Source organism: Aedes albopictus, chromosome 2 (assembly GCF_035046485.1).
Source record: "Aedes albopictus strain Foshan chromosome 2, AalbF5, whole genome shotgun sequence".
NCBI classification, from domain to species: Eukaryota; Metazoa; Arthropoda; class Insecta; order Diptera; family Culicidae; genus Aedes; species Aedes albopictus.
The window spans coordinates 248820204-248841127 of record NC_085137.1 but is presented as its reverse complement, the minus strand read 5'-3'; the positions used below and the strand labels follow the sequence as shown (position 1 = coordinate 248841127).

At 39.3% G+C, this 20924-nt stretch overlaps 2 protein-coding genes across 5 annotated transcripts in view; both read left to right on the top strand.

The window, feature by feature from the left end:
* The window catches only part of LOC109433252 (striatin-3), a 106196-nt gene that overhangs the window by 40129 nt on the left and 45143 nt on the right, over positions 1-20924 (top strand). The gene's annotated exons all lie outside the window — the stretch shown is intronic.
* LOC134288001 (uncharacterized) lies at positions 5191-6866 on the top strand. Its single transcript, XM_062851476.1, has 2 exons — positions 5191-5753; positions 5986-6866. The coding sequence occupies exons 1-2, from the start codon at positions 5423-5425 to the stop codon at positions 6315-6317; spliced, it is 663 nt and encodes a 220-aa protein (XP_062707460.1). The 5' UTR covers positions 5191-5422; the 3' UTR covers positions 6318-6866.

Sequence of the window (20924 nt, the reverse complement as noted above, 5' to 3'; positions counted from 1 at the left end):
GGATGCAAGATGTCCGTTTTCTTAATAGAGCTTTTTTATAGCAAACGAATCGAATGCTAGGCTTAAAGATGCGTCTCGTTAAAGTCCGGTATCCTAAAAGAAAGTATAATTAGTTGCGAAACTTAGTAATGATAGTATTTGTTTACCTTTTGATTACCGGATGTTGTTTAGTTGTTCGAATCTGATTTTGTTGTTCGTCATTTCAGTGTTTTTGTTTCCTTCATCTTCAGTTCAAGTTTTTTTCTTTATGCAACCATCCTCATCCCAAAGCCATTCCAACTGATGAATTAATTCCAATAAGAAATTGTGTAGCCAGTCTCCAGTATCTAGTCCATTTGTTCCTCCATTTTGCTATCGTCCCCGTTGTCCAAAGCGTCATCGCGTTATTTGTTTTACCATGTTTTGTCACCTGAGAAGTAAAAAATGGAAAAACAAAGCAAATTACTCTTGAATATACTCACTTACTAAGAGCTCTAAAACATTTATACTCCCCCCGTTTAGATTTCGTCGTAGCTGGGAATTTGCGGGACACCGTTTTCACTGCTGCGATGCGGTCCACTTCGTTTTGTTTTGTCCACTCCGGATGACGTTTTGACGTTTGACGGGTTGGCACAGTCGCGAGTGACAGTGACAGTTCGCTAAGCTGTCAAAGTAGTTCGTGCGATGTTATAGGTCTGTTCGATATTCCCGTTACGGATTGGTTAGAATTTGGTTCGAATTCTATGTTTTTGGTCAAATTCAAATTTGATGGGTAGAATTCGTATTGTGGTCCCGTTAGAAGTTCGTTTAGGCAATTTTAAATGCACAGTGGGTCGAAATGGTTTTCGATGTGGCATTTAATTTGCAGTTCGTTGAGTGATCAAGTGAATGACGGAAAAATTTCCGTTGTTTGATCATGGTTTTCGTTACGTTTAGTTTAGTTTGGAGGTAAGGGATTATTGAATAGAATATTTGACGTCGATGAACGAATGACCTTAGTTTTTCTGTTATTGTTTGTTAAGTTCAGTTCAGTTTTTTAAGTTTTTTTAGATGCAACGTTTGAGTTTTTTTTTAGTTTTTTGTAAGTTATGAAAATTTGATCAAGTTCTTGATCAAATTTTCATAAAAATGGTTGGGGTGATGTAACGTTTTACGTTTTTTTAGATAAAATTGAATAAAAAATTAATTAATGGACTAAAAGTTATTTAAATTTTTGTTTTGTATTTACGTTAACGATATTGAAATATTTCATTTGTTTGTAAAATCGGTCCATGCCTGTTACTTATGCTCATGTATGTCATAGTATATGTTAAAGCTTTCGTGTTAAGCGCTTTTATAGCATGATACGCATGGCGCTTACATACTTTTTGGCGGATTACAGTCGCGCTGCAATTTTGTCGCCATGCATGAAAATCGCCATGCCGAATTAGTTGGCGCGATTTGGAATAATAGTTAGCAATTTCAATAGTGGGACTTTTGAAAAGCGGCACAGTTTCGAGGCGCAAGTGATATTCTGACTCGGTCATTTCGCTACGAGTACGGCTGGAAAGCAGAAGTGCGCGAGTTAAGTCCAAGTTATTCGAAAGTTATATTGAGTTTGAGTTCAGTCTAAGATTGAGTTGAAGTTAATTGAAGTTTATTACGGTGCAAGTTATTTTTGCAAATTAAAGGTAAAAGTAGTGAGTGAGTTTCTTAATGTAAAAGTGATGTTAAACGTTTTTGGTGTCTTTCTTTCACGTTTAGTGGACCGAGGTCCGAGATTTCGCAGTTTCTGCTGAATTTTTATTGAGTTACGGAACTATCTACGAAAAAAGGTAATTAAATTCTAATTAAAGTTAAAGTGCTTAAATCTAATAGTAGTTCCTGTTGGACGTGTAGCGCCCAGCGCTTTTTTCGTACGGCTGGTTTTTGTGAATTTCGTTCGGCAACCGTCATCGCCGAATCGGGGAACTTCTGGTGGAGTGTACCGCCATTTCCGTCTGGATCTTCGCGACCCGTGTGCCCAGCAAAGGCCCGCCTCCAGTAGGCAGTCAAACGGAGGCGCGAGTGAAGTCGCTCTTTCATCTAGTAGCGAGGTTCTCCCGTCGGTCGCCAAAAGCCGAAGGTAAGGTCCCGTCCGTCAATCCCCGAGGACCAGAGTACGAGAGGCGATTCGCTGAAGCGTGTCGTCAATAGCACGCCGCGAATCCGATCCAATTCCGGAAAGTAGGAAACGTACTATTCCCCGCTCGGTCATAGCTGGAATCTAAGTACGCGAAGCCGGGTCGCTGGGCTCTTTAGTGCCTTCCTATTGACCGGAGGAGGATCCTCCCGGGTACAAGCGGCTTCCGCCGTTTCCCTCTCGAGTAGACAATCGGAAGCTTCCAACCAGCCGCCACTCCCTCCGCACCGGTAATTCGGCCATACCGCACACGGGTCCTTCGTCGTCGCTGCGCGCCAAATCGCAGCACGGTCACGCCGGCAAACACTATTATTGACCGCCATCACCGAACGTCGAAGTCGTCGCCATCTTCGAGCAACGTCCTCCGTCACCGAACATCGGATCACCGAAAAACCTGCGCAGGTACGTGAGAGCTTTTATACATGGCCATGTTTTGCTCTTTTCCATTCCGTATGAGAACCTTCCGTCCAACACGAATGAATTCCTAGAATAAATAGTAGAAAGTTTGAAATTTCGTTTAGTTCCGTTACGTTTCACATCGCTTAATTGAATAAACATACTCACTACCTTCCGTTACGTTTTAGTTCCGTTACTTCGCTCGGATGAGTAAGAATTCCTTCTAGTTTTCCCTAAGTATCTTTTAGCCTGTGAAAGAGTTGGATTTAAACTTGCGTTCGAAGAAATTCTGCCGTTTACCAAGAACCGTTCAAAACCGTCCCTGAGTGAAATAGTCTCTTGCAAAGTCGGGCAAATTTCAACACGACCGGTGGTCTCTCTTTGAGAGTGGCGCTTAAGCCACCGTGCTTTAACCAAATCCTCAAGAATAGTTTACGAACGGTTACAGGATCTAAGATTCGATTCAGATTCTCAAATTCGAGCTCTGATACTCCTAATACAATCAGGTATAGTGAAGTAACTCAAAGTAATGAAAATTGAACAACACATGTGAAAGCTGTTGATATCGTTAAATTTGCTTTATGCATTGTCGTATTGCAATTATTGTCCGTATACAATTACACCCAAGTGGCCAGAACGTCTATCCAACGAGCGATACGCCCACACATCGTTCATATATGTATAGTTCCATAGTCAGTCAGTGCGGATGCACGAACAAAATCGATTAAACAGTGCACCTGCGTGACATTACCGGTGATTGACGTACGGGTCTTCCTTTGGATAGGAAGCGTGTGTCCCCATATTAAAAATAACCAGTAACAAGTGTCATGTAATACCTTTCTTATGCGATTGTGTCGTTGGCTTACTCTTCCCTTCTTTTGTTCCGTTACATCGAAAAGGCTAGTTCCTCTACTGGGGTGGGATATACGACGATGACAAAGACATCGCAACGTCATGACCATGATATTGAAATTTGGTTTCAGCATGAAAGGTGGTACACCGCAAACACCCATTGAGAAGATCAGTGCTCCACTACGAGCTGTCGGTATTCGAGAGTGAGAACGGGTAAAGATACCTATACAAATTTAGATGAGTGGCAAAAGTTTCGCCTCTGCCTCGTAAGATATGCGCTCGTTTGCACTCTGCCTTTTTTATTTTCTGTTGCTCCCTGACTTGAACGACTGACGGTAGTTAAAAATAACAGTTTCATTTAGGAAACGGCGTCCGTCCGGTTTGGCCGCAGTGTAGATTACGTGGGTGTGGGAAATGAAAAACAGAGGGAAATGTTCTGCCTAACCTGAGGCCATGAGATGGCGTTTTGGTGAAATTTTAGTACTGTTTTTCTTCCTTGTATTATGCAACAAATTGTAAATTATTATATTTATAAAGTGAGATGCTTAAAATAGTTAATTGTACCCAGGCGCGCACCATACTTGTTTGTGCTAGCGATTATTCTCAATGAACGTCTCACGCTGTGCAACGACTCATAGATGAAGATTGTTTTTGTGTATTCGACATTGGCAACCAAATTGATATATCCGTCACCAAGAATGATGACCAATTCCAACTGCTAGCACTGTCTTCCGTTTTGTTACACCTAGGACGAATTTCGCCCCAAATCGTATTCGGAGTTGGCAGCACCCTCTCAGATTACAATGAAACTTTCTGGGTATTTACACCAAGACTAGATAAGCCACTTTGTATACTTAGTTTCTTCAAAATTTATCTGGACTGACTTTTGAAAAGGGCTAAACTTTTTTTATGGATTTTTTAAAAATGTTTTTAATCAAAAAATGACTACTCCTACAAAAAAGTGTTGTATGGGTGATTATCACAAAATAAGTCAAATTTTAAGAAAAAAATACTGAAAAAAATCCAAAAGGAGCCCTACACTGAAAAAAAAATCATTTCTAAAAATTCAAAGTTGATTTAAAAAAAAAACACCATTTTTGATTTTGATGAAATTTTGTCTCAAGACAGGTAATTATGTTCCCTACCAACCGTCCATACATCACAAGATGGGCACTTTTAAGGAAAAAAAGTTTTTCTAACAAAATCTTTTTCATGTCCAAATTATTATTTTTTCAGTGTCTTTTTTTAAAAACAAACTAAACCAGTGAAGGTTATCTAGTAATCTCAAAATGCAATGAAACTTATTGTGTCATATGCGACAATGCAATGCACCCATATTCACGCAGCAGCACTCTAGAAGTACGAAACAATATATTGCGAATCTTTTCTGAAATCCGCATACTGGCTAACAACTTGTGCGCCAACAGCCCATGCGCCGGGTTACGCGCCATACAAAATGTAAATAAACAAGTGTCAAAATGGTTCGCGCCAAGAGCTCTATCTCTCTTAGGGTTCGGATCCATTTTTTGTCTGAAACATTGAACTTCCTTATGTCTGAAAATAATGTACAACAAAGATATTATTGACGATAACAACGCTTTCATTTCAATTAACCACTGATTAATAGTGATTTGGCTAGTAAAAAACTTGGCGCATAGGCAATCGGCGCGCAAATTGTGTGCTGGTGTGTGGATTTGAGTTAATCGTCGCAAAGTGCCCAACACACATTTTACCCTGGCGCGTAACCTAGAGGTCGAAGAGAATCTTGTCGAAATGCTAAAAATTCTCGAGAAGCTCAATACAATTAGAACACGCATTTCATACGTGCTGCTGTAATTTCTACCCAAACGTTTCTACCCCATGTTCTTACCTAATATTAGGTAAGGCTATTTATTAGATTCGAACTACCTAATCGAAAAAAAAAAAACAAATCAAGAGTTGTACCTAAAGCAAATATGAACAAAACAAAAAAATGAATCGGTATCATTCAACGTGTTACTTTTCTTTGGTTATTAAAGGCAGTTCTGAAAAGTAATGGATCAATCGTATAAATCAAAATTCAACAAATTCAAGTGCAGTGCAAAAATAAACAATCCAAAGTGCAACCGTCATAATCTATGGGGCATGTCATTAAGATTGATAGATAAAATTCATTCCATGGGATATACACATGAAATCGACGAATCGATGAGTATTTGTGAGTCATGTCGTGGATTGATAAGTCACAACAGAAGCCCGAATACGAAAAAACGCCGATCGGATGGAAACGACGAAACTATGCAACCATCATTTAGTGGGCAGCAACATCATGATGTTCCAGAACCAGAACCGTCAACGAGTGGTCAACAAATCGAACATGAGCTGGGTAAGTAAGCCTTCAACGTGTTAGCTTCTTTTATTTAACTCATTTTGCAGCTCGTTGCAAAACTACATTTTTCAGTATTCTTCGTATTTATCCAACCCGGCAAGCCTCGTTGGATAAATGTACTACTTGTGCGAAAAAAAAAATCATTTTTGCAACTCGTTGCATAAATAACTATCATTAACTTTCCACTGCATTCATTATTATATTGTTAACCTTAACTTTTATCTTACAGATATGGTACCATCTATTCCATCATTGGAGTCAATTCCGTCAACAGATCAACTACAGGGTCCCCATAATATTGAGAAGTTTAATACCATTGCTGAAACATTGAGTTTATCGCCAATCTCATCTAGAAACATGAGAAGTATGGAATATCGCATAAACAAATCATTGCAGATTACGAAAGCAGTTCGAAAAAATATCTTCGGAATAGATTCAACGGATGTTGGCAAAGTGGAGGCGTATGACGAGATAATTATGCAGTTAAAGGATAAGTTCAATCACCCTACAACTGACAGAAGCGAACAGATTAAAATACTATCTGTACTTCCTAAGTCTTAGTCGGTAAATAAAATCACAAGAGAGTTTAACGCACCAATGTATATGGCGAGGCAGGTGAAGGATCTTGTTTATGAACAGGGTATTCTTTGTACCACCGAAAAAAGAAGGTGGCATGGTATTGATGACGATACAAAACAAATAGTAAGAGAATTTTTTGATGATAATGATATCAGCAGGCCAATGCCAGGAACAAATGATTTTGTTTCTGAGGTTCGAAATGGAAAAAAAACAACAAGTTCAAAAACGACTTTTGATGATGTCGCTCAAAGAGGCTTATATGATTTTTGTAGATATGTACAAAACTGTGAATATTGGTTTCACAGTATTTACACAGTTGCGACCAAAGCATTGTATTTTACTTGATTCTACTGGTATACATAATGTATGCATATGTAGTATTCATGAAAATGTAAATTTAATGTTCAACAGTATAAGAATTGTGTCACAAGATGAAATAATACAAAAAATGCTTTGCGATATTTCCACCAGAACAGATAATTGCTTTTTCCGTGCTTGTGAAAAGTGTGCTTGTAATGAACACATTGAAGAGGAACTTACATTGATCTTAAATTTATTTTATGTCTGATGGGGCAGCATCACAATACAAAAATAAGAAGAACTTTGCTAGTCTATGTAGATTCCAGTCAAAGCATGCATTAAGAGCAGAATGGCATTTTTTGCAACGTCCCACGGTAAAGGTCCATGTGATGCTATTGGTGGCACTCTCAAGCGAATGGCAAAGAGAGCAAGTCTTGCTCGAGATTATGGAAATACCATAACAACTCCACGAGAGTTATATAACTGGGCAGTTGTACAGACAGATAAAAATATAACTAAATTAAATTTCTGTTACGTATCCACTGAACAGTAAATTAAAATGTCAGAAGATCTCGAAGAAATATATAATAACGCCAAAACAATACCAGGCACTCAGAAATTCCATAGTTTTTTGCCTATTCCTGGCGACAAAGTAAAGGCAAACAGGTATTCTAATTCAGAAGATGAACCAAAAATATTTAGTATGATCGGAAAAAAATAGAAAAGAACATGTTTGAAATTGGCTCTAAGACACATATATATATATTTGAAAAATTCATAATTATAAATAATTGTATATTTAAAAGTGCACTTCAATACATATTGCGATCAAACATTACATTTCCTAAGAAAATACATTTGTAATATTTTGAAGTTTTTTATGTATAGGAAAACACTTCCAAATGATTGAAGAAATAACACAAAATCTCCTAGAAAATTGAGTTTCATTGGATTCTGGGATTGTTATGGCCTTCACTGGTTTTATTGTTGATAACAAAATACACTGAAAAAAAATCATTCGAACAAGAAAAAGTTTTTGTTAGAAAAACTTTTTTTCCTTAAAAGTGCCCATCTTGTGATGTATGGACGGTTGGTAGGGAACATAATTACCTGTCTTGAGACAAAATTTCATCAAAATCAAAAATGGTGTTTTTTTTTAAATCAACTTTGAATTTTTAGAAATGATTTTTTTCAGTGTAGGGCTCATTTTGGATTTTTTCAGTATTTTTTTCTTAAAATTTGACTTATTTTGTGATAATCACCCATACAACACTTTTTTGTAGGAGTAGTCATTTTTTGATTAAAAACATTTTAGAAAATTCATAAAAAAAGTTTAGCCCTTTTCAAAAGTCAGTCGAGAAAAAAAAATTAGAAAAATGAGTATGCAAAGTGGCTTATCTGGGCAAGGTCTACACACCAAGAAAGTTTCGTTGTAATCTGAGAGGGTGCTGCCAACATGTGTTCGAGTTGGCGCGAAATCCGTCCTAGAGTTACAGCAAATTAAATCACAAAGCGACAACGTTTTCATAAATTAATGGTACTTCTTCGACTTGATAATTGACTCGGACAACTATTTAATCATGACAACACTGCTCTCAAAATTTCGTCGTCAACAATAATGTACAGTACTGGCGCCCGGCTCGGAATACTCTTGGGCATAGGTTCCCAAACTTTCAGGTGCGCGACCCCCTTTTGCCACAAGACGACCCACCATAGAAATGTTCTCATTTGTTGTCTGTTACAGTAAAATATTCTTCTGTCCCTCGCGACCCCCTGGATGAAGGCCGGCGACCCCGCTGGGGGGTCGCGACCCGCAGTTTGGGAAACCATGCTCTTAGGCAACTGAAGGGACTGCATCCTTTTGATGATGCATCATTAAGTGAAAATGTGTTTGACAGAATTGAATGTGTTGCCAAATCGATCATCAATGATGCAAGTAATATCACTGACCGGATACCGTACAAACGCAGATGATTTTTTTTTTCAATAATCAGTAAAACTAGGTGTAAGGGCTTTTCAATCCGTTTCTGGCTTTAGTGATGGCTGCACATATGAATATAAACGAAGATGGCTAATAATAAGACAGACAGCTACCACCCTGTTTCTGGCGACATGGTCGAAACGCCCTCAACGATTCAAAGGAACATGATTGTGTGCGTGTGCATGCAAATACGTACACGGAAACGGTAACATCGCATGCACACTAATTCATGATGTTGTTCCCTGAAGTCGTTCGTGGCGCTAGTGTGCTTGTAGCTCCCAAAGTATATGGAACAAGAGGGTAGATGTCTGTCTTGTTATTAGCCGTCTTCGATATAAATGAGCTGTATATGTGGAGATAACGGCCCATATGGCCGATGTGATAAGCGCACGGGCAGAGCTAGTTCTTAGTTAATAACTGTGTAGAAGTGCCAGAGGAACACCAAGCTGAGAAACAGGTTTTGTCTCAGTGGGGAAGTTTTCGTTAAGAAGAAGATGTACCTTCAAAGATACAAATTTGGAGGACACAGACTGGCCAGTGATTGAACCCAGGACCTTCCAGTGGCGTCTCGTAACCTCACTTTTTACCTGTTCAGCGACCCTGAAACTTGAAATTTCAGAGAGTTCAGGTTCTGCATCAAATTGAAAATGGATGGAAACGGCTATTCTCGTCATTCTCTACAAGTTACATGCTAATTTGTTGAGAAAATACAAGAATTTACATTTGTTGAACAGGTAGATTTGAGGTTAGGGAATCGCCACTGCCTTCTGCATACGAATCAGAAACAGTAGCCATAAGACCAACAAACCCATCATTGACAAAACAAACTTAAGCTTATGAAAAAGTGGAAAAAGCACTACGACGAACACCATATTGTCATCAGTTAAACGTGGTTTCATCTAGAACATGTTGAGTGTTACGGGTTCGATTCCCTGTCGAACCAGAAACTTCTCGTAATGGTAATTTCTTTGAGCTTAAGAATTGTGTGTCAAATGTGTCCAAAAGTTGAAACAGAAAATGTGGAAGATTTTCTAAGTGAGTATTAGGAAATATTGTTGTGATGTGGCAATATAATTGACACTGATTACAAAAGGATTATGGAATAATGAACCTATTTTTCAATAATAATTTATTGTCCTGTTCAGCCCAAACATGCACATGCATGCACATGCCTTTGAAAGATATAGCTTTATTGCGGTTTGATGAAGCAGATCACTTTACAGCGAACACAGTAGCATCCCAAATTGAAAACAAATGAATACGTATACATTGGGTGGCCCACACTTATATGAAAAACAAAAATTTCAAAAAAATGCCAAGTTTTACCTCCAAAATTAGTTGTTTTGGACTGGGAGAAGCTACGTTCAAAATTTGAGCAAAATCTGTTGAGCCTAAGGGGGCGCTCAAAACGCTTGAAGTTTGTATGGGAAAACTGGGCCAAATGTATGCAGAAATTTTAAGTTTTCGAATTTTGCCGCTAGGTGGCGCTGTAAGCGTTCAATAATCAAATCCTTTGGTATTATTGTAGGTCATTATGTGCCAAACAACTTTGTCAAACACCGCGAAGTGATCCGACGGCTGTGAAAAAAGTTATACCCTTGGAAAAGTGAGGCAAAGTATTGAGATTTCATTATTGATATTATTCCTTTACATGTATTGGAAAAACAACAATAAATTTTATCCTCACTTTACCTAGGGTATAAATTTTTTCACAGACGATCCAACTTTGCGGTCTTCGACAAAATAGTATGGCATATAGTCACCTACAATAATACCAAAGGGTTTATTTATTGAACGCTTACAGCGCCACCTAGCAGCAAAATTCGAAAATTTAAAATTTCTGCATACATTTAGCCAAGTTTTCCCATACAAACTTCAAGCGTTTTGAGCGCCCCCTTAGGCTCAACCGATTTTACTCAAATTTTGAACGTAGCTTCTGGGAGTCCAAAACAACTGATTTTGGAGGTAAGACTTGGCATTTTTCGATTTTTTTGTTTTTTTTTTTTTCATATAAGTGTGGGCCACCTAGTATACATGTATGCATCGGATCACCTTGATTATGACATAATCCATTCGCATCCATCATGCGCCCTGCCGCGACGGTGCTTCCGGAAGTCATCATCACACACTAGCGCATTGCTAGTTCTGAACTTGAATCTTTTGCTGCATGAGATGCCGACCGGCCCGGGATCAAAATGTGATTTTCTTCGCTCTTACGCTAGAGATGAGAAGGAAACTACACGCCCATCAAGAGGTAGAACCTCTTGCTTCTTGTTGCGTCTCAAACTGAACCGTGTGTAAGACAGTTTTAACCGTGCACAACCGCTGATCCAAGTCATTATTCATTTCACTCCCAGATTAATATGCCTACACATGGTCGGGACGATGGGACACGCAGCGTGCCAACAACAATCGGCCATCGCCTAGTAAGAAAACCACCATCCATCTTAGCCGACATTTCTTTTGCCGGTTCTGCGTCCCGGTTCTATTCATTTTATGCTGTCTTTCGAGGAAACGTTTGTAGTTGATCTTGATGAGATGCTTTAGTAGCTACGTTAAAAGTGTATATCATCGTATGCAAATGCTTGTGAGTGCTCATTTTTGCGAAAAACTACAACATATGCTTTGCAAGTAAAAATACAATAAGTATCTTTGAATGAGTGTAATTAGTTTCGTACCTTTTAATTCCGCCCTATGTTGCTTATCCTTTGACAGATACGCGTATTTCGACTACCACTTGTAATCTTCCTCAGTGTCAGTCACAAATTGCTAATCCGTGATTGGTCAGAACAATCGAAGTTGCACAGAGAACCAATGAATGTGAGGCTTGTGACCTGCTAACCATTCTCAATGTGCACACTTCGAGAGTTCAACATTTGAAGTCAATAACGGCGCCGACCACGTCCTTACGGTCATCGGGAATGGGAAGGAATGTTAGTTCGACAACCGCTGCAACTAGAAACGGTGGAATCCACAGTATCCCCACAGTTGTCACGGGAAGGAATATTTGTTAGTAGAGTAGGATAAAGTGTGGATCTAGGAACCACCTATGGTAGGTGATATAATCCACTAGTAATATCCCTTTCGTGACGAACCAGCACAATTGTGCTGTTGAGCAATAACAGTTTTGCATATTTTTTCATCTGTGCAATCGTTGTTTTATGTGAACAAGATTACGAGGAAAACAGGATGGATTGGGCAGACAACTTATTCGAAGTAGTCTAACAATGGTGTGCCTGAACGTTAACCAAGCGTATCCTTTGGAGTTTACCTTTCCACTAACAACACCCAAATTCCCGTGACACCTAGGCCTGAGAGATCGTAGAGTTGTCTACATTTTTCATAGGTGTCCAAAACTAATCATCCTTTCCCATTCCTCAGCAGTCGCAAGGACGTGGCCAGGACAGTGCTCGACCATTGGAGGATTGCGTCAGTCTTGTCTAAGAGTCAGAGATTAGTCCCAAATCTTTGTGCTTTGGTTCGGACGGGAAGGAGGCAACCCTCATAACAGCGGTCTAGGACTGTACCACCTACGAATTTGTGCGACTCGCTTAATGCTAATGCTAATGTGCAATCATTGTTTTATGTGATGTAAATTGTGTTAATAATTGAGCCATTACTTATACTTGTATGTGTGCAAACAAACTTTTGTTCATGCTGCATGTGAGATTTGCCACAACAATGTTGTTTTGTTAAAAATTCTAAGAGTTCTGCAGAGCCAATATTTAGCATTTTCTATGAATATTTCACTTTTTTGTGCTCCGTCCCGAAGGTCCACTTCAGTGTCTCGTACTTGGCACAACTTAAGAAAATCTTCAAAAAAAAATCAACATCGGCCTCCTGGATTTCTTCGAAATGTAGCTTTAGCAATTCCTCCAGTTATTCGAGAGATTTGTTCCAAATTCTTTTGCGGAGAAAGCGTACTTTAGATATTTTCAGGTATTTACTCAGCATTTCTTTAGGTATTTGTTTAGTGTTTACTGCAGGTAATGTAGATTTTTTGTCAGAACAAAGTGTTCTTTTGAGTATCACTTGACGTGGAGCCTCGTAGCCGTGCGGTTAGGGTCACCAAGCTTCTAATCGCACCATGCTGTAGGGTTGTAGCACAGACAAACAGACGTAACACCTTGAACGATTTTCATGGAAATCCACCGCCCAGCTCACATTACCATCACCTGGTGGAAAAGTTGCACGAATCACTGTGTTGTGCAATATCGTCAACAGAAGGCGCTAGTGTGAAACGTCAAACGCATAGAAAAACGATGCGCGCCCCTCTGGTTGTGAAAGCCACAACTATGGAAATTTAAAATGATCGTTAAAAGCGTGGTCGATGGAAATTTCACAAGTGTTACGTCTGTTTGTCTGTGGTTGTAGGTTATGGCACAAATGTCCCAAATGGAGGATAACGTGCCTCTGGAGCCGGCCTTCTGATACCTGATGCTGTAGGGTGAGGGTTCGATTCCCGCTCCGGGCGATGAAACTTTTCGTGAGAATAGTCTCTTCTCCGTATCCACTGGTGCATGCTCCGTGTGTCCCTTGTCTAGTGTTAAGTTTAATTCAGTCTGTGCAGCCTTTGGCTGAAAACGGTGTCCGCGTCTTTTAAAATTGCCTAAAGTAATTTTCTTTTAGTCACCAACAGATTAGGCATGAAAAATGAAAAAAATGTCTTCACAGACTTGCAAAACGATTAGAAAGCTCACATCCGTTCGTTATGGTGCTGCTTTATGATATTATGACACAGCGTCATGGTTCCATGACTCAGTGTCATGATGTTTGATAAATAAAAACATAAATACAGGGGATGGCCAAAATGTTTGGGATAGGCAACTTTTTTTCTCCCATAAAAAATTCAACATGCTGTAACTGTTCATAGAGTGCATCAAAAAATCTCAAATTTTGACTGTTTGTCAACCTATTATATGTGCACCATTGGTCTAAATTTGGGTTCGATTGATCAATTTTTCGCGAAGTTAGAACCGTTCGGGTGAAACACTATTTTTTAGACAACTAATTTTTGAATTGTCATATCTCGTAAACCAGTGAACCGAATTGAATAAATTTTTTAACGTTTATCAACAATATATTGATACTCAATACAACGTTATAAAATGTAATATTTTCACACGACGAATTAAGTTATACCGGGTTGAATTTTTTACCCATATAGAGGAAAATAAGTCAAATTTACAAAACCACACATAAATTATTAAATGTGTTCTTCCTTCAATCTAAATAGGCTCTAATATATCTGATTAGAGATAATTTGAGAACAGAAGTGAAAAATCTTTGGATATCCACACTAAAATTTATTGACATTGATCTAAAAAAAATACATTTTTTCGAGAAAAATCCAAAAAGTGTTAATCCATGATAACTTTTTTTAACGTTTAAAAAGTACCTATGTTTTAATAGTTTGTGAAGCATTTACATCGTGTTAGTGTACGTTGAAAATTTCATTCAATTCGGTTCACTGGTTTCCGAGATATGACAGCTCAAACTTAATTGTCTAAAAAATAGTGTTTTACCCGAACGGTTTTAACTTTGCAAAACATTAATCAATCGAGCCCAAATTTGTACCAATGATGCACATATAATAGGTTGACAAACAGTTCCAATTTTAAGATTTTTTGATGCACTCTATGAAAAGTTACAGCATGTTGAACTTTTTTGTGAGAGAAAAAAAAAGTTGCCTATCCCAAACATTTTGGCCATCCCCTGTAGGTTTGCAACCATGACTTATGAAAAGGGTCAAACAGATTTATGATAATCATCCTAAGTGTCGTGGTATTATGAAGAGGCATATTTCATAGTATCATGAATCATGATATGTTCGTCATGAATTCAAAAACAGGGCTTTCGCCAATTAGTCTAAAAAGCACTAAAAATTTAGAAATTTTAAAACTACAACAGCGGCTTGCTCCTTGCATTAGTTTCAAGTTTGCGAATAACAATAGATGTCTTGCAGAAATTTGAAGATTTTAGTCGTTGGCAAAAGTATAAAAGAATCTCATATTTTAGCAGGATTTTCAAAACTGTAACCAAATCTGTTGAAACTGAGACATTTGAACCTTTCCTCAGTTAGTGACTAAATTGTACAGATTCCACTTCTAAAACTCTATTATTCTTGTATGTTAAGTTGCATTATGTGTAAGTACTACATGTTCAGTTGTCTACTGTGACTCATTCACCGCAACACAGTGCAGTATGCATTTAGTAGGCACATGTTTCACGAGGGAAGCGACACAACTGTAATTTAATCCCTCAACAAGACACCCCCAACTTCATTAGCGAACGAAGATCTGGGGAAAATAGTGCTAATGTGTGAAACAGTCAGTTCACATCGCTCCACCAGAGGAGATAACAAATGAATACATAAATAGTAGTACCTTACCTATGCCCGAGCTGCAGCTGATTTCTTCTGCCGATGAGCTTTCCAACAATGCAATGTATATGAGGTAGGATATATGCAGGGCGGTCGGCGGGGCTTACAAATTGATACAAATTATGGTGCATTCATTTTTCTCTCACCTTCGTTGTTTTATTGAAAACCCGTCCGAATCATCCGCCAATTATGGACGCTTTTGTGTGGCAGACCGAACGAACACGGAGCAAAGCTAAAACCTCTGCAAGTCCTACCGATCAGCCATCCGTCTTTCCGCGTCCGGCTTCGCAGCCTTGGTCGACCTTGCCGGGCCAAAGTGGAACACTACGAACGAGGGTTTAGTTTCTTCTCCTCACTCCTCGTCGTCGCTGGATTTTTTGGGTCGAGGCATTCCTGTACACCTTGGGGTTGTGTAGTAGGTATGTACACTGTACAAATCCAAAGTCTTGTTTCCATTGCTACGTATGGATCACCGTTTATCGATTAAAGTAGGAGCAAATGTAATTACCTTTTTGCATTTCTTTTCTCCCCGAATGGAGAAGCTGTTAGCACTGTACAACGCAACGCTTACGGCATACACGCGTGTGGGCAGTAGTATTGGTTGGGTATCGACACATGAGAGCGCACTTTTTGCGAATCACTCATACGTAAATACTGTAGGGCAAGTTTTATTGTTCTCACATCTAAAGAAAGGTTCAGTTATCATTGATTAATATGGATTTAAATGTGAACAACCCACTCTACCGCGTAACATTTCAAAAGAACCGCCAATAACGAGAAATAAAAGTTTAATGAGAAACGTCTTCGAAGGGAATGTGAGTTTCTTCAAATGCATTGAAAAATATAACCCGTGCATGAAATCAAGGCGAATTAGTAAAAGCTTTTTCCCTTCAAACCAACTGTACACAGTCCTTGCTGGCGACCAATGAACAGAAGAACCTCTTCTTTATTGTCTGCCTGTCTTGTCCATCGTCTCCACGGAGGGGCATTCTTACTCAATAGTGTCATAACCACGAGCACGAACCAATCGATTTAGCAGCCGGGAGAATGCAACGCGACAACACTCAACTCAGTGGGACGGTGCGGTGGCGTGGATCATTGAGCGTTGGGCTGGTACATGATTACTGTTGTTGAAGCGAAGCTATTGCGGTGGAACAACGGTATTCGGATTAGGTGTCTACGCCACGCAGTATTCTTGTGCTGACTTTGTGTGTTTTTTTGTCTTTCTTTCGTTGGTTGCACTTGAGTTTCAATATAACTCTGGATCTTTGACCAGTAATGCTCACGTAGGGTTATCCATTTGACTTTTAAGCCAATTTTGGAAAGCATCGATTGTTGTAATGCTGGTGGAACAGCTTTGGAAATAGTTGCATAATTTGCAATTACAAAATTAGGAAAACATTGACGGTGCAAGAGCATAACGGTTTTGTTACGTGACGCATTATCTTTCTTTGGTAGCTTTTGTAATGGATAAATAATGATTCAACCATCTCTATAATGTAACAATACTTAATCTGTTAGTACACAGGGTCAAATATTTCCCAAAAAAAAACAAATCAATGCTCATACATCTGGTTTGACTCTTCGATCTAATTTTCATTATACAGATGTTTACTCTTTAGTTCATTCCTTGTCAAATATTTGAACTCGTGTACTCAAGACCCTAGTATCATTACATTCCCAGGACTACCATAAATAGCCTTCCCATTTTTCATTTATTTAGTTCAACATCAAATTCATGATAACACTGAACCAACAATACTCGATTTGAGAGCTGCAGCTCTCCAACGTCGGTCGCGCCCAACGCTCGCCAGATCATGCTCCACCTGGTCCGCCCATCGTGCTCTCTGCGCTCCACGCCTTCTGGTACCAACCGGATGGTTAGCAAACACCAACATTGCAGGGTTTTTGTCCGGCATTCTTGCAACATGCCCTGTCCACCGTATCCGTCCAGGTCCGTAGTAGGCACGACTTCCACTGATAATGCGTCTACGTATTTCACGGCTCATGTTATTGTAAGCCGTTAGCAAGGAACCGAGGTAGACCAATTATTCTACCACCTCGAAAGTATCCCCGTCTATCGTAACATTGCTGCTAAGGCTTATCCTGTCTCGCTCAGTCCCACCTACCAGCATGTACTTTGTCTTAGCCGTATTCACCATCAGTCCGACCTTTGCTGCTTCACGTGTCAGGTGGGTATACATTTTTGCCATTGTTCGAAATGTTCTAGTAATAATATTCATGTCATCCGCAAAACAGACAAATTGGCCGGATTTCGTGAAGATCGTACCCCGGCTGTTGAGCCGGGCTCGTCGCATAACACCTTCCAGGGAGATTTTTTTTATCTGTATTAACGAGATTTTTAGCCCTAGGCTAGTTCATCTCGGGACCCACGCTTCACTTCCCTTCCGAAGGAAGAACCCACATTTTGTGAGTTTGTCAGGAGTGGGATTCGATCCCAGGTCCTCGGCGTGATAGTCAAGTGTTCTAACCATCACACCAGGTCCGCTCCACTTCCAGGGCGATGTTGATTAGTAGGCAGGAAAGTCCATCACCTTGTCGTAGTCCCCGTCGAGATTCGAATGGACTGGCTAGTTCACTCGAAATCCTTACGCTGTTCTGCACACCGTCCACTTGTCTTGTAAGCTTCCCGGGAAAGCTGTTCTCGTCCATGATTTTCCATAGCTCTGTGCGGTCGATACTGTCGTATGCCGCTTTGAAGTCGATGAACAGGTGATGCGTTGGGACCTGGTATTCACGGCATTTCTGGAGGATTTGCCGTACGTTGAAGATCTGGTCCGTTGTCAACCGGCCGTCGATGAAACCGGCTTGATACCTTCCCACGAACTTATTTACTTTAGGTGAAAGACGACGGAAGATGATCTGGAATAGTACTTTGTAGGCGGCATTCAAAATAGTGATCGCTCGAAAGTTCACACACATTAACTTGTCGCCTTGTTTGTGGATGGGACAGATTATACCTTTTCAGGGCCCATCTTGCTAAGTTCTGCTGCGATACCGTCCTTACCAGCCGCTTTGTTATTTTTGAGCTGGTGGATGGCATCCTTAACTTCCCTTAGCGTGGGAGTTGGTTCGTTCCCGTCCTCTGCTGCACTAACATAGACATTTCTTCCGCTGCCTTGATCCCCCGTGCCTACATTCTCTTCGCCATTCAGGTGCTCGTCGAAGTGCTGCTTCCACCTTTCGATCACCTCACGTTTGTCCGTCAGGAGGCTCCCGTCCTTATCCCTGCAGATTTCGGCTTGCGGCACGAAGCCATTTCGGGATGCTTTGAGCTTCTGGTAGATCCATTCCATATCCTCGCACTCCACTTCTTCCAGGCCCGGAAGAGACAGTTCTGCTGCTTCCGCTTCTGTCTGTATCACTCAAAGCCTAGCTCGACCGATAAAATTATAAAATGTTTAGTCATTTCTTGAACATGAAGAGCATGTTAAAGCTCAATTGATAAACGCGTATTAATCAAATTAAAAGAAGCCTTTTTCTCCATATTGATCACATTCATATGATAATGGAAACCAGTGGACGTTGTTGTTTTCCTCGAATTGTTGATAATTCTGGAAGCAATTTTTCCAGTTTTGAAAGTACACCATTCTCCAGGTATCTCTGAGAAGTTTTGAAGATTTTCTGTACAATCACTTTCAATGAGATTTTTTGCCTTAGACTAGTTCAGCATTTCTCAAACTATGGGTCGCGACCCACTGGTGGATCGTGGGCTGGATTTTTGTGGGTCGCGAAATCTTAAGCGATATTGCAATAAATGTTTCATTTATTTATCTCAAATGATATTGTTGGTCATTTTTGAATTTTGCAAACACTCTCTTGGAAAACTGGTATAATTATTTTCCAAATTTAGGTTGCACTTTAAACCTATTCATTTATTTAGTTCGGAGTACATATTTTGAATGTTGAATATACTGTCTGCGATCTAAAATCAGTTCACACAGTATAATAGGATTTGTGACAGGTTTTGGAACCTTTTACAGCCAACAGACTTCAACATGTTGTTTGGGCTTTCTTTCCCACGTTTCTCGGTTGATTTTGATAAGTAATTTATTAATGTCATAGTCGCTTTTTCAAATTTTACAATCATACTTAGTCATATTTTCTTTCAATGAAGCTAGTAAAATCAACCGAAGAATTAATAGTGGGAAGGAAAGTTGCAGCACTAAATAGTGCTGATGGATTCGAAGCAAACGTGCGAACAATACTTAAACGCATTGTTGACGTCAATGCGTTCGACGCGACGTTTTGGACAAATCTGACTGCTTTTTATAAGCTGAGCAACGTTACTTGTATGACTAGGTTGACATTTCCAGGCTACGCTGAAGAAAATTACATGATTTATCTAGATAGGGCCGATAGGATAACTGAACTAATTTGAATATTTTTCAAAATTTTTGTATGGATGAATACATAATAACTGACCCGTGAGTTGCTGCGACTGCGACGCCGTGTATTGCTAGGGTCTTGGAGCAAAACGTGTTTGGTGCAAAAGTTCATTAGCTTTGAAACTAGTGTTGAGGTCAATGAGTCTGAACAATTTGAACAAAAATTACTGCTTACAAGCATATTGACCAGCAATTACTAACGAAATGAACATAACTTTGTGACATAACACTTTTATAGAGTAGAAACTACATCTTTCGTTTGACAAAGCACATCTCAAATCAGTAACACTACGTAAGTTTGGAATCTACGCAAATAACTGATATATTGATGAGAACCTAACTGACTACATAGACCTTACTACAAAAACACGTGCACGTCTGGTAAACTACTTCAGAAGGATTATGTTCTTTCGTATCCAAGGCCTAGTTTAGAAGTTTCAGCGCTATTCAGTGATCGGCTAGTAACCTTTAAAAAAAAAGAAGAAGATTTTAAGATAGCCTTCTTGAAGAAATTTCGGTAGAAATTCAAACTTTCGATTAAAAAACTAATTCTTTCTTGCAAGTATTTCCAGATATGTTTTTAAACAATTTCTGTTTCAACTTTAAAAAAATCATCAATTTTTTTTAAGAAAACATAGATGTGATAGAATTTGTTGCACAGTTTACTATGGTTTTAACCCTCCTTTTGCATTAGGGTCATTTTTGACCCAAACCGTACACTACGTCAGCGAGTTGCTGCCAACGTGATGCAAAAGGAAGGTTAAAGGAATTTCTATGTTTAGTGTATGCGCAAATGCATTAGAAAAAGGAATATATTTTACGCGCATTTGTTGCTTTCAGGTATATTTTATAAAATATGAATTAATTGTTATTTATAAAATTTCAAATCACACTACTGGAAAGAAAGAAACTGTCAAACTCAGATATTAACTGAGTATTGTCTTGTGGGGGCCCTGTGTTACACCAAGATGGCCAAAAATACCTTTGATAAACAAAACTCATACCTGCCAATTTAATTAGGGTATGGTTCCCTTATTAATCATGTGGCTCCCATTTTCATCCTACGAAAAACAAAGGATTGAAGCACTGTTTGTTTTGTTTCTTATTTTTGTATTTTTTGTTAGAAGTGAGCACCCATGAAAACACAAAGAATGGAATCAGTCGGTGCCGTAATCGCTTGTTTTCGAATAGGATGAATATGGGAGCGTGATTACTGATGGCACACATATCGTATATTTATTATCAATTGCAAAAAAAGAAAATTACGTTTCGCAAACCGGTAGTTTACGTGTGGGATTAATTTGGTATTCAATACGGCAAATCGAAAATAACCAAAGATTTCCTGGAAATCGAGAATTTGTGCTTACGCCCCTCCTTGCCTCCGCCCATTGAACCGTCTATTTTTAGCGTACGATTTCGTTTTACGATCTGATTTCTCGTATACACGACCTCAAGGCTTAAGCAAACGCCAAGCAAAATATCAAAGCATCTCGATTTCGTTTTCGGCCTCGACCCGT